At 40.5% G+C, this 13,308-nt stretch overlaps 1 protein-coding gene across 3 annotated transcripts in view; it reads right to left on the bottom strand.

Annotated features, from left to right (window-relative positions):
* CDH20 (cadherin 20) overlaps nucleotides 1-13,308 on the bottom strand; it is a 142,682-nt gene that overhangs the window by 21,545 nt on the left and 107,829 nt on the right. For 2 of the 3 annotated variants that reach the window (XM_066992514.1, XM_048076110.2), the window contains 5 exons: nucleotides 8,654-8,948; nucleotides 6,837-6,956; nucleotides 3,466-3,633; nucleotides 1,810-1,857; nucleotides 1,059-1,246 (listed from right to left, as the gene is read on the bottom strand). In XM_066992514.1, coding sequence (XP_066848615.1) covers nucleotides 1,059-1,246; nucleotides 1,810-1,857; nucleotides 3,466-3,633; nucleotides 6,837-6,956; nucleotides 8,654-8,948 — 819 coding nt within the window. The remainder of the gene's footprint in view (nucleotides 1-1,058; nucleotides 1,247-1,809; nucleotides 1,858-3,465; nucleotides 3,634-6,836; nucleotides 6,957-8,653; nucleotides 8,949-13,308) is intronic. The other variant, XM_013187420.3, reaches the window with a different exon arrangement.

Genomic DNA, 13,308 nt, shown 5'->3' with positions numbered 1-13,308 from the left:
ATCCTGTATGACTCATGCCACAAACTTTTATAACTTCTCCTCCTCATACAAATGGACATCTAGTAAAACTGTATTTGGAATAACCAAAGTCAAGCTTATCAACATATGTACTCCAAAGAAACTATTTTTTCCCGTCAATAAATAAGTGAAAAACTACAGTAGATTTTTCATTCAACATCTGTTTCATTCCTGCAAAGCACTTAAGCACATGCTTAACTTTAGTGACCAGTGCACATAAACAAGAGTCGGAGAGAGGAGACCATAAATACATGCTTAAATGCTTTACTGTAGAGCATGCAGACGTGCAGGGTCAAATCTATCCCATGTGTTGTTCCATTTTTCTGCACAATTTTGTCCCAGGCTATTTAAAGGGAGAATATATTTCCTTATTAGTACGCTAGATACATGTAGGCAGAAATACGGTTACAATTTCATAACCTAGAAACGGAGTTGAACTTCTAGCATTTATGTAGGATTGTAGAATAAATATCCTATAGCGGGGAGTCTAGCAAAATAGCCTATTTCTTTCTGCATAGCCTGCGGTACAGAGCACTAGCAGTTTCACAGCTGCCATTTTAGAGACAGCTTCTTCTGGCCTAATTAGCATTTATGGATCTTCAAGCAGCAATTAAAAAAAACTGCCTGGGTTTTATTGGTTTATAAATAATTCTAAGGCATGCTTTATTATTGTTTGTGGGACACCAGAGTGAAAAATGTGTACAGTTCAAATGCAAATATTGATCTAATTTCTTGCATTGTAGGATAATTAAGCTACAGAGAATATTTAAATAGATAAATAGTGAATCAGAATATTCCTTTGGTGGGAAAAGACATGTTTATGCTGATGCTGTCCCCACTTCTTAAAGGCTGTGCCTAAGAATGCGGTCTGTTTTCATATTTCAGCAATGATTGTTAAAGAAATGGTGTTTTATAGCAGGAAAGGGGCTACTGTCATCTAATGGGAACCAAGTTACTACAGGCATAAGGGAATATTGCACACATAAAATGTAACCAAGACTGTTAGACATATAAATTACTATAAAAATGAACTTTACTACCTTTCTCACAGTTATGATGCCAACTTGGTAATTAGGATCAGTGTTAATATCAAAGACATCCAGTCCATCTCCATCCACAAGGCTGTATTTCATCTCTGCATTAATGCCTTCATCCAGGTCTTTAGCAACCACGCGGCCCACAGTGGAGCTGACGGGAGCAGACTCCAGCACGCTCATCTGATAATGCTCTGGCACAAGCAGCAGAGAGGGACAGGGGAAAGGAAAGCAAGTTGTGAAAAGGAACCGAAAACTGCACAGCAGTTCAAAGAGTAGATTGGGGCAGGCCATGATACTGCCTAGTCTGCCAGGAATCTCTCCCACCTTTCTTGGAGCTGAAACAGCAGTGTGGTATTCTTTTAAAAAGCCACAGCCAGACTGAATTGCTAGGGAACATTTTATTTAGGTGTTTGTCATATCAACAGGTTTATTCAAAGGGGTCTTTTCAAAACAGCAGTATACCTGAAAAAGGGGAACTCTAGCTAAAAAAAATAGGGCAATTAACACCAGTGCTGTTGCAGCCATGATATATAGCAGGGTATGAAAAAAAAAATTAATAGGACAGGCATCTTTTATTAGATCAGCTTGCACAGCTGGAATAAACACACAAGTTCTGAGCACCACAAATCTTTCCTCAGGTCTGTCCAAACTTCTTTTTCAGCCCTGAACAATGCTTTGAGAGCTCAGAAGCTTGCCAGTTTTTTTCCAAATTTAACAGTTACTCTATTAAAATGTACTACGTCTCCCTACAAACCTTGTCTTGAGCACATTTGGTGCATCACTAATTTGCTTAGCAGCAAGCCTGGGGAAAGAAAGAAAGGCTATTTTAAAAATATGCTTTTTAAAAATATAAATGCCATATCTAAAAAACTTTCCTGCAATCATACTTCATGTCCAAACCTTCCTTGCTACACTCTGCCCAATTACTGAGTTTTACAATGCAGAGTAATACCAAGGATAGGGTTTGATATATTCTCATTTTCCTTAATCAATACTTTGATATCAAACAGTTACAATTCATGCCATTTTCAAAAGAGGATTGGCAATGATATATTCAATAATTTGCTGTGAAGGGAGAAGAAAATTGGAGGTTGATGTTTCTTGCTGGTCTTAGTGGAGTGTTTTGTTTTAGCAATGCAACATGCAGAAACAGATGGAGAAGAATAGCAACAAAAAGAACTGCAGGAGGTTTTGTTTCTCAGCCAGATAAGAAAAACGGCAAAGCTAAAATTGCTTGAGATTGATCTATACTACCGAAAAATTGACTTTATTTAAAAATAAAAAAATTGTAGAATCTTTGAAAGCTTTAGTTCAAACAAATCTGAAATGTTTCTTTCCAATTTTTAAAAGTAATGTAGAATTATGTAGATAAATTTGATCTAAAATAATTTTACAAAAGAAAGCAAAATATTGAAAATCTTACTTTGAGACTAATTTCTGTAAATACAAAGTAATGTTTCTGATAAGAGTGGAGGTGCCTTTCTTTCCATTGCATTAACTGTTGATGGCATATATTTTAGGGTTTAACTGTATATTGCCGAGTTTTAGATGTACTTTTACTGGAGAACAGTCTTCACAACAGCGTACTCTACGCTAACAGCACAGTGATCAGATGCTCCCCTGCAGTGGCCTGGCTGGAGTGGTGAATTAATTATCTTTCAACTTCCAGTGCTGCCACATGTCCCTGATATGATGGACATCTTTTTGGAGATAGGATGAGGAGAGAACTAGGGCAGAAATAGCAGCCAAAGGCAATGGCCATGAGCAGTCTAGGAACACAAAAGTTCTTTCCTTCTTCCTTCCTTCTTTTTTCTTTCTCCCTTTCCTTTTCTCTTTCTTTCGTTCTTTCTTCTTTCTTTCGTTCTTTCTTTCGTTCTTTCTTTCTCTTTCTTCTTTCTCTTTTCTTTCTTTCCTTCCTTCCTTCCTTTTTCTTTCTTCCTTTCTTCCTTCCTTCCTTCCTTCCTTTCTTTTTCCTTCCTTTCTTTTTCTTTCTTCCTTCTTTCTTCCTTTCTTTCTCTTTCTTTCTTCCTTCTTTCTTTTTTCTTTCTTTTTCTCTTTCTTTCTCTCTCTTTCTTTCTTTCTTTTTTCTTTCTCTCTCTCTCTCTTTCTTTCTTTCTCTCCCCCCCCCCCCCGCTCCCTCCTCCCTTCTCTCTTTCTGTAAATTAATTTTCCTCCCCTTAAAAAAAGTGTTGCTTTTTATGATTTTGGCAGTTGGAAACCTTTTTTGAAAGACAAACTATTGAACGCTCTGTTTTGACATTTTCTGAAGGAAAGTTCCTTCTTTGATCTGAAATTCTGCTCATCTCCAGTTATCGCTATACTGATTTGGAAAATAGCTGTAACGAGAGCAAATAGCAGCTGTGCAGCTCAGCCACCCCGTTCTGCCCATCCTGACGTGGTGGATACTCACTCTGTGGAAATCTGGGTGGATTGTCATTGACATCAGAGAGGGTGATGTTGACTGTAGTTGTTCCAGCTAATCCTCCCAGCTGTCCACCCATATCCTTGGCCTGGATAATCACTTCATAATATTCTTTTGCTTCTCTGTCCATGTTCATCAGAGCTGTCCTAATTAAGCCTGTGAGATTGAGAGGGGAAAGGGGTTTCGGGAACAAAAGAAATGGCCATTATAGAGTGCACAAACAAGGCAGGGTGGTCTTGCTCCTGCATCGTACTCCCTACATAAAGAATGAGACCAGACTCTGCGTTCAGTCTCACCTTTGCTGGCACAGTAAAGTTCACCCAAATTAAATTTAGGTTAACAGAAGGTGTGAATTTTAAAGGAGCCCAGTTAAAGCGCATCAGCTGTGGGGCAGGCTGTCTGTTCAAAATTAAAAGGCTGCCTTCCAAGGGAGCTGGAAAAGTATTTCGGGAACAGAGTGCGCAGCACCGAGTTTCGGCCCTGCTCAGGCTGAAAACGTCCGCACAAAAGGTGGAAGCAACGTGATCAGTGAAAAGCTAGACCACGACGAGTTTCACAGGGCGCCCCTCCACACGCAGCACTGGAGGCAGGCCGAGGCAGGCCACGGGCCTTGCTCGCCTCCTAGGCCGGGGGCGATGGGATCGGAGTTTGCGGGGAGCTGGAAATGCCGCCCCTGTGCGAGCGGGAGGGCACGGGTGGCCGTCCCTTCGCTGAGGGGCGACACTTCTGCGACAGGCCGTGAGGTGGCAGCAACGCTTCTCCTACGGAGGCTGCCAGCAGCCGGCCCCGGGAACGGGACCCTGCAGCGCTCAGGGGCCATGCCAGGCCGGGCAGGGGTGTAGGGGTGTCCCACCACTCGGCCGTGGTATATGTGGGTGTCCCACTACACGATTGTGGTATATATGGGTGTCCCAGCACCCGTCCCCCTCAGCCCCAGCACCTACCCTGTTCACGCATCTCAGCATGCGCTGCTTGCACATCCAGACACTGCTGGCCTGAGTGATGTGTGTTTAGTCTTTATTTTTAGCAGATAGACAATGTATGGGTTTAATAAAAAAGCAGTAAAAAGATATTGCATTGGCAATTATCTCTGTATGTAAAAGGAAAGAAATAGCGACCAGAACCGAACAATTCACAGTGCACTATTTTATTCCTGCTACCTGGAGTCCTTAAGAGTCTCATCTTGCAAAGTTGAGCGACTCCAATGAAGTGCTGTAGCTCTCAATTCCCATGAATGTAAATAAGATATGAAAACGCATAGCACTTTGGAAAGTATTTTCTCCATAAACAAATACTTTGTAGGGAATTTCCACTCCTGGCTTGTCCTTAATACAGTACAAGCAAGATCTAAAAAAGACACTGGTGCCTGCATTTGGGGCCTCTTGTCCCTAGACAAAGGCCAGTTCAGCACACCTGCACTCAGAGCCACATCAGAGTCCCACACTCCCTCTTCTCCCACATCTAGGTCCATCCTCCTCTGAGAGGTTTGGCTTTTCTGGGAAAGCAGTGCAGATAAATGGCATTTTTTTAAAGGAAAATGTAGGTTCCTACAAGGTCCCCATCACCTGGATGCTTGGCCTCCCTATGTAATGTCTGGTGGAGGGGGATCATACTTCTCCAAGCAGGACACAGAGTAGTGGCCATGCAGAGCAGGGAGTCTCCTATGCTGCTGCACACAACTGGTCGGTAAAGGAATAATCCCTTCCTTTGGGGAGGGCTCAGATCCTCCAAAATTAGGTGCAGGTATCATTTCTTTCAGCAGACTGAGTGGGGCTCACTCTTGAAAAAATAGTAAAGAGCAGAGGCAATGTCCCTTCTTTTATATAACAGACAAATGGTTTCTTGGGATGAGGGAGACTCAGGTGCCTTTGCCTACTACACTTGAGGGGATTTAAATCCACATTTTTTACCTTCTAGGGGAATATGATCACGGATAGGCCATAAAAGTACTCTGGGAAAAAGTAGGAGGAGAATCTCAGCCTGTCTTTAAAGTGATTTACATATACATTAATACGACACCTGTGAGGCTAGCAGCAGAATAAGAACAGGAACACTGTTCTTGAGCTAGTTTATGTTGGGAGGTGAACGATAAAGCCCCCAAGTGCTGCTAGCAGATGAATGTATTGAAATGGGTTACCCACCACCAGGTGCTTTGCTCACTAGCCGTCACTACAAAGGAATTGGTGATGATTTATGGACCAGTTCTGCTTTAGGAAAATGTGAGAGGGACAACTGCATTTTGTGGGTTAGTGAATGCTGCAAGTCGGTTTGGGAAACTCGATTTAAGTTCTGTGCCTGTGATGGGAGAACAGTTTCTGGATCACAACTGTATGCAGCCTAAATGGGTGCCTTGATGACTGCTAGTGAAGGCTGAGGCTGCCCTGAATGTGTCCTGAGATGCAGGACTAAGTGATTGGGAAATTTCTAAATGGATAAAGAGGACATTTTCTGGGTTAAATGGCAACCAAGTACATGATTTTGTACTTAGGGACCTATTTTCTGCCTAAATTGCACTCCAGTTGTTAAATCTATACTGGATCTGAAGCTCAGTATTGCCTCTGCTTTCTTAGAAATCATTCAACACTAACAAAAATTATGCCCTTATTTGTCTGTGTTTTATAACCTGATTCCAAAATGAACATTACTGTTTTGCTTATATGGCATAGGGCTGACTTGCCACATACAAGTTTATCTTTGGATAATGCACCTACTCCATAAACTGCTAACTTTCAGAAGTGGATTATGTAGTTTTTTTCTTTTTTTTTTTTTTTTTTTCCTTCTTCTTATTTTGTACCCTACGGCTCAGCAGTGACTATCATCTCATGATTTTCTGACCTTAGCACTACAGATGCCCTTTAGAAACTGTCAAAACCTGTCAGATTCCTCTTCTGGATACAATCCTTAGATATATAAAGAAAAAGAGTGAGAAAGCAAGTAAAGCAGAGAGGTTGTCTTGTAGATAAATTTAAGGTTATTAACAAGAACACCCTTAGGTAAAACTACTCCAGATAACTGCATCCTTCAACTTGTACTTTCCAGTTCTGGTTACCAACTAGATCTGTTGAAGTCATCATTGCAGTGATAAAAGCCAACAAGGATGTTTGCAGCATCGAACACACACAACTCCCTAACGAATGAATATGGTCATTCAGATGAACATATCACTGCAGAGAGCACATCCTTCTTCTGGGGTTCATTACAGCAGTCTTGTTCTAACCCTTTGAGTGCTGCCCTATGTTGGCTCCAAGCCATAGAAACATGTTTCTGTGGCCACAGTCATGGTGCACTGCTTTTTCTTTCTGCTTTAAATGTTTTCTTTCAGTTTTTACATTGGCTCATTCCCTGGTTAAATGATATACCTGTCCGAGAGTCCACCGAGAAATATGGTTGTCCTTGGAGAATACTGTACACTACTCTTGCACTGTTCCCATAGGTTGGGTCATCAGCATCTGTTGCTGTCACCTGGATAACAGAAGTGCCTGAAAAAATAAAACAACAAAACAAAACCAAACAAAACCGAACATGAGGTAAGACCTTGTGGGATAAAGAGCTATCTTGAAAAGTACACAGTTCAAAACAAATTGAAACATCTAACAAGCTTTCTAACATCTAACCAAGTTTCTCCATTTGATGCTGGAAGTGTTTGTCCTTATTGCTCATACTTGTATCTCATTAGCACTAGAGATTAATAGGCATAAATTCATCAAGCATCTTTAAGAAGATATAAAAGTGCAAGTACTCTATGTACCATAGTTGCAAAATTGCTGATCTAACAGTACTTTGTGGTGGTTTGCATACAGTGATTAGTAATGAACTATTTGCTTCTTTCCCCCCTTTTTTTTGCTTTAAAATGTTATTTAAAATCATTTCAAATAACATCTATAGCTATTCTGACATAAAACATGAATTGCCATGGATGCTGTAGGTTGACTAAAGGATGTAAATTGTCCACAAATATTGAGCACGAAGGGGTGGATGTCTCTCTGAGATAATCTCTCTGCAGCATTGCAGTTTACATTGCATGGACTAGAGATTATACCCTGCTTAAGTGCCTTGTGGACCCTGCATAGATTCATATACTTTTTTTTTTTTCCTTCAATTGGTTTTCAAGGTCTGCTTCCTCTAAAGCTAATAATGGCTTGTAGGTGATGTAATTCATCAAGAGCAACGAGAAGGTGAGACAACTGTTTGAAATATATGAGAGTTTTGACTCCTTAAAATGTCAGACAATGCCTTTATGAATGTATCTACTCTTCTACATAATGTTTTGTGTTAGAAACAAATCTAGTGTTACTATATACACATTGGAAAATAACCATGAATTCAAACTACTTGCTAATATTAACAAACGTTATTTCTGAATGGAGCTTTTGAATTTGATACTTGTCTCTAGCTTTATGTCAACATTATATTGAAGAATGAGAAGTTGAAGCATATCGGTAACTTCAGAACATGTGATTTATCTCATGATATCTCTGTAACGATGTCACTGGGACAGAAAGCAATATGCATCTCCAAAAGAAAGAAAAAAATCCAGGAAAAATAGTATTTTATGTGACTATTGGAATCATTATATGGTAACAGTGTAGGTAGGTAGGCTGCTATTTGCCTTCTGTCAGCACTGCAGTAACAGGACTGTCTTTGACATGATCCCGCTTTCTAAGAAAGTGCAGAGCAAATAGCACCAGATCTTTGGGATGCAGGCTTACAGGTTTAGAAGAAGCAAAGTTGCTAAAAATTGTTGTCATGTCTTTAGGATTTCAAGGGCTCCTGGACAGTATTTCGGCTCTCAGTATGACCTAGCATAGGTTTCTAGAATTGTGTTATTTTCTGGCTGGTAATGGATGTCTAATGGTCATTACTATTACTACCATCTGATGGCAGGGGAAAAGTGGCACTACATTACTGCAAGTTGTCTGAGGATGACGTTCAAATTACACCCTTTTTCAGCTCTCCAGCTCCCTTTCACATATTTCCTTTTAGAGGTGCCCAGTGGATGGTGATGTAAAGCCTAGATTCCTTCTTCTGAGGCAGCCAGGCACCCCTGGGGAAGCTCTCCTGTCCTGCAGCTTTCACAAAGGGCAAAAGCTGAGTCCAAGGAGTCAGGGAACTGATGTTTTGGTGACCATCTCTAGTTTGGTTATAGGGGGACAAGACTCCACAAAATCTGTCTTACCCACAGGTGACATTTCTGGTACAGAGGCTACATATGGTCCATCCAGGAATTTGGGCTCATTGTCATTGATGTCTTGGATTTTGATGATGAACTCTGACTCCGGTTCCATTGGCCTGCCTGTTCTCCTGTCCAGCGCCTGTGCCCTCAGGGTGTACTGCGACCTTTCTTCCCGGTCCAGTCTCTGAATGGCATGAATGTCCCCTGTGGTATCATCGATTGTAAACACAATGCCTGCTCCCTCTCCCGAGAGGATGTATTTGATGGAACCATCTCCTCTATCCATGTCAGAGTGAAGCTGTGGAAAAGAACAGGACTCAATTAGACCATGAGCGGGGAAAGCAGATGCTGAGAGACGCTAAGCACATGAGCGTCCTGAGCATTTTGGTCTCGCTGTTGGGACTCACAAGCTGGTTTTAATGAACTTGTTTTGCTGAAAGAGGAAATGCTTAGTAAAGTCTGTGTCACAGAGTTGCAATTAAAAACCCTCTCCTATCTTCCCATTTCTGTACCCACAGCTGTGCCAGAAGAAAAGAGAGATACCCAATGAGGAACAGGCTTGGTGCCCTTTTCAAATTTCACTCAGCAGAAGAATTGTCTTTTGCCCAGTTGCAATGGCCATTGAGAAGGACTCAGTGCCAGGCTTGGGATAAGGGGAGGTCAGCAAAAATACAAACTGCTTGCTCATGTGACTTAAGAGAAGTCAGATATTCCACAGGTAGCATAACATTGGGCAAATGAGGTAATTCTGTTTGGGATCAAGGGGGAAGCAGTATGGAAGAGCTATTCAGCTACTGTCATGACTCAGAAATCTGAAAATGTCACATGAAAATTGTAGCAAGAAAAATTAAGCTGGACCATTACATCTTCAGGAAAGAATTATTATCAAACAGTATGTAAGGTAAGCAACAAGGAACATTTGATTGTGGCCATAGCAGGATATTCAGATGAAAGGCATCCCAGATATTCTAGGGAATTAGCAAATGGATTTATTGCATGACTGCTAATTAGTTCTGAGCAGCCACAGATTGCTGGGAATGCAATAGAACAGAGGAAAAGTAAATGCAGTTCTAATTATCATCTAAAACAGAGAAACAAATCATCCTGGGGACTACCATTCTGTTAGACACCTGGTTCCCTCTGAAATACTGGAATGACTATCAAAAGACAAACAAATCACTTAATTTCACTCACACTATGAGGCTGCTTAACAGTATGCTCTTGCTTCTGTGCTTTTGAGGAACAGAGCACAAAAGCCTGACCGATGCTCAGAGTATGATACTGGTTCAGTCCTAATGAGCAGGATGGTAATAGAACTGAGGAGCAAGAATGAAAATGAGATTTTAAAGAATGGCTCAGGTGTGAATACCGTTCTCAAATGAGATTATCATATTGGGAAATAAATAAGAAATAAATTATTATTATTATTAATAACCATAATAATAATGAAAAACACCCAGTCATCAAAGTGGCCTCACTTCAGTTAAGCACATTTTAAAATGCACACGAGCTAATTTTCTCAAGAGATGTGGTCAGAAATAAGTGTAAATAAGTATGTGTTTAATGCTTTGGTGAATTCAAAGGACATATGGGAACAATTGTGGAGGAAAAATCTTGGAATAATAAACTGGATATATGAACACAGGATTGGTGGGATTTGAAGAATGAATCCTGGTAGAAATGGAAAATTTATGTGGAAAAGCAGAAGTCAAACCACATGCATTTGGTTACAGGCTATTCTCTCAAGCAAGCACGAACAAATATCATCTGTGAGTTGAGACATGGAAACACAGACAGAGCTATACAAAACTTTATAATTGAGGAAGAAGTTCTGTGGAGATGTGGATAAATTGTATTATCAGACCTAAGCATTTCTAATGCTAGTGGACCAGCTTTTTAGCTGTTACAGGGCACATGATCCTATCAGCTTGAGAGAGACCATTTCCCCAGTGATGGGTCTGGCTGGAAGATGCTCATTCTCTGGCGGTTGTTTTCCTTACTTGCCTCTCAGTGCAGCACAATACTTACACAAAATTTGGGCCTTGAGCTGTTTTTAGGGTAAGTCTGAGGTGGGATCTATGGATTTTCTATGGCACTTGCCACCCTGGAGAGGGGGTCTGGACTTAGTGGCACATTGGCTCTTAAAGACTGATGTGATGACGATTGTTAAAGGCAGGTACCCATCTGCCACAGGAGAACTCCAAAGTGGCTGTAAGAGCTAAAGGTATGGATTGTGACAAGTGTCTTGTCAGGTAATTGATACTTCATTTCATCGCTTTTCTCCTGGTCTGCGTGGCTACTGCATCTGAGAAACATTAGTCCTTTGGAGGAATGCTGGCAGCTCTCAGGTGATGGATCAGCTAAATGCAGGAAGAGCAAGCCCAGAGAATATTGGCAAAAACAGCTAAATTTAGATGACTGCCATGTGTATTAATTCTTACATAGGCGCCAGAACTGCAAACTGGCATATCTTCAGGAAACAGCATTTTGTGATTAATTTAAAGAAAAACCTAGTGGTTGTCATTATTTACCCTAAGCACTCATAACTCAGAGATTATCATTGTTGTAGCTAGTAAACAAGATGCTTCCAGAAGGAGGACACTATTATAGCTTTTCAAATTGATTCAGAACCACTAAGCTACATCTTGGGCATTTATTTTAGTGCATCAGTGCGTCAGTGAGAGACTGCAGCTGCTCAGACAGATACAGATGTTAGACCTGACTGGGGAATTATAACTGGGCCTGATAGAAGAAAATGTGTTTTGGAACATCAACGAGTCTTCATTAAATTGGAAAAAGGAAAGAAAAAGTAAAAGGCAAAGGCAAAGAAAAGGCACAGGAAAAGAAAAATGAGAAGAGGAAGAGGAAGAGGAAGAGGAAGAGGAAGAGGAAGAGGAAGAGGAAGAGGAAGAGGAAGAGGAAGAGGAAGAGGAAGAGGAAGAGGAAGAGGAAGAGGAAGAGGAAGAGGAAGAGGAAGAGGAAGAGGAAGGGAGAAGAAAGGAAAAAGAAAAAAACAGAAGAAAAATAGAAAAAGAAAAAGAGAAAAAGAAAAAGAAAACAAAAACGAAAAAGAAAGAAAAAAGAAAAAGAAAAAGAAAAAGAAAAAGAAAAAGAAAAAGAAAAAGAAAAAGAAAAAGAAAAAGAAAAAGAAAAAGAAAAAGAAAAAGAAAAAGAAAAAGAAAAAGAAAAAGAAAAAGAAAAAGAAAAAGAAAAAGAAAAAGAAAAAGAAAAAAGAAAACATTTTAAAACAGCAGAAGGTGTTCTGGAAAGTTCAAAAGACTTAGAAGAAGATACTGAATAAAATAACGGGTTAAATTACACCTCTGTCCAAAGCCCTATTTGGACTGAATGCATTTGTGTAGGGAGCAAACAAGGAATGACCATGGCACACTAATAAGAACATGGGAATACAAGAAGATCTCTGTCTAGCTGTGATTTGTTAAAAGCATTGGGTCTCAACCAAGTCTAGGCAATAAGAAATGTTGGCAATATTTTTGCAACTTCTCATATAGCCTGCTCTTTCTAGACAAAACAAAAAAGGATAAGAGTTAATAATTACAGACTGTAATAAATCAGAAAGAATTTGGTGTCTAACAGGATTGAAGCTCACACCGTTGCAATGACAAGCCCAATATCAGAACAGTACAGTTTTGAAGTGTATGTAGAAGTCACTGTACTGGAAAGGTGATCCAGTTTTAAGCTGGCTCTGTTTTATGGGTGGTACAATAAATTGTGCTGCCATGTGGCTGACACAGAAGTAGGAGGAATTCATTTGTACTTTCTCCTCTACATTAAAGAATGAACTATGGGAGGAATGAAAGAGATAAACCTTGAGAAATTGTTACCTGCGTCAACCCAAGCTGCTGCTTTTGATAAGGATAGTACAAAGATTAAGGAGGCTGTATCTGCACCTAAACAACATGTTTTTCTGGCAAAGAGCACGTGCAAGAGAGTGGTGCTTCCAGGGGCAGCTCAGGGAAGGACTCATGCAGATCCTCTAAACAGGCTGTGATTCTGTCCTTGACATGCTCTCCCATCTTTGCCTCCACAGAGGTAGCACCTGCAGGGGATTTTTGTGAGGATGCATGAGAGTATTTGGTTGATCTGGAGTGATAGTCTGTAGAAAGGATGCATTTTATTCACTCATTCAGCTGCTGTGGTTCAAATGCCTTGTTCCTTTGAAACAGGGCTAGAGAGTGTCTGGCACTGCAAAGTGGTGAAATCTGTCACCAGTTCAATTACTGAAGCAGTTTGGGATGCTGGATAAATGTGGAAAATACCTGTTGAAGCACATGTGGGGGCTTTGGTTTCCCTAGTTCATCCTATTAGCCAATAATAGCCACCTATAAGAAAGCTGAAGTCTGGTATTTATCTGTTATGGGGAAACCTCTGAAGCTAAGATACTTTACGTTAGAATAATGAGCACTGGAGAAAGGCAAAAATTGTACTGACTTCACCTCAGGAAGTTTCCTTTCATTTCCCTGCCCGATAGATATTTTGCACCATGCCTCATAGGTACGTAGGAAAGAACATTTGTTACAGCAGACCTGAAAATTGTATTAGGCAAGCCTGGACCCAGGGTTCAAGTCAAAGTTATTTTTGGTTTGCTCCAGTATTGCGTAGCTAGCCAGAAACAGCCATACAAGAGCATCAGAGGA

This window comes from Anser cygnoides, chromosome 2 (assembly GCF_040182565.1).
Source record: "Anser cygnoides isolate HZ-2024a breed goose chromosome 2, Taihu_goose_T2T_genome, whole genome shotgun sequence".
NCBI classification, from domain to species: domain Eukaryota; kingdom Metazoa; phylum Chordata; class Aves; order Anseriformes; family Anatidae; genus Anser; species Anser cygnoides.
This window is presented reverse-complemented; position numbering and strand designations above follow the sequence as displayed.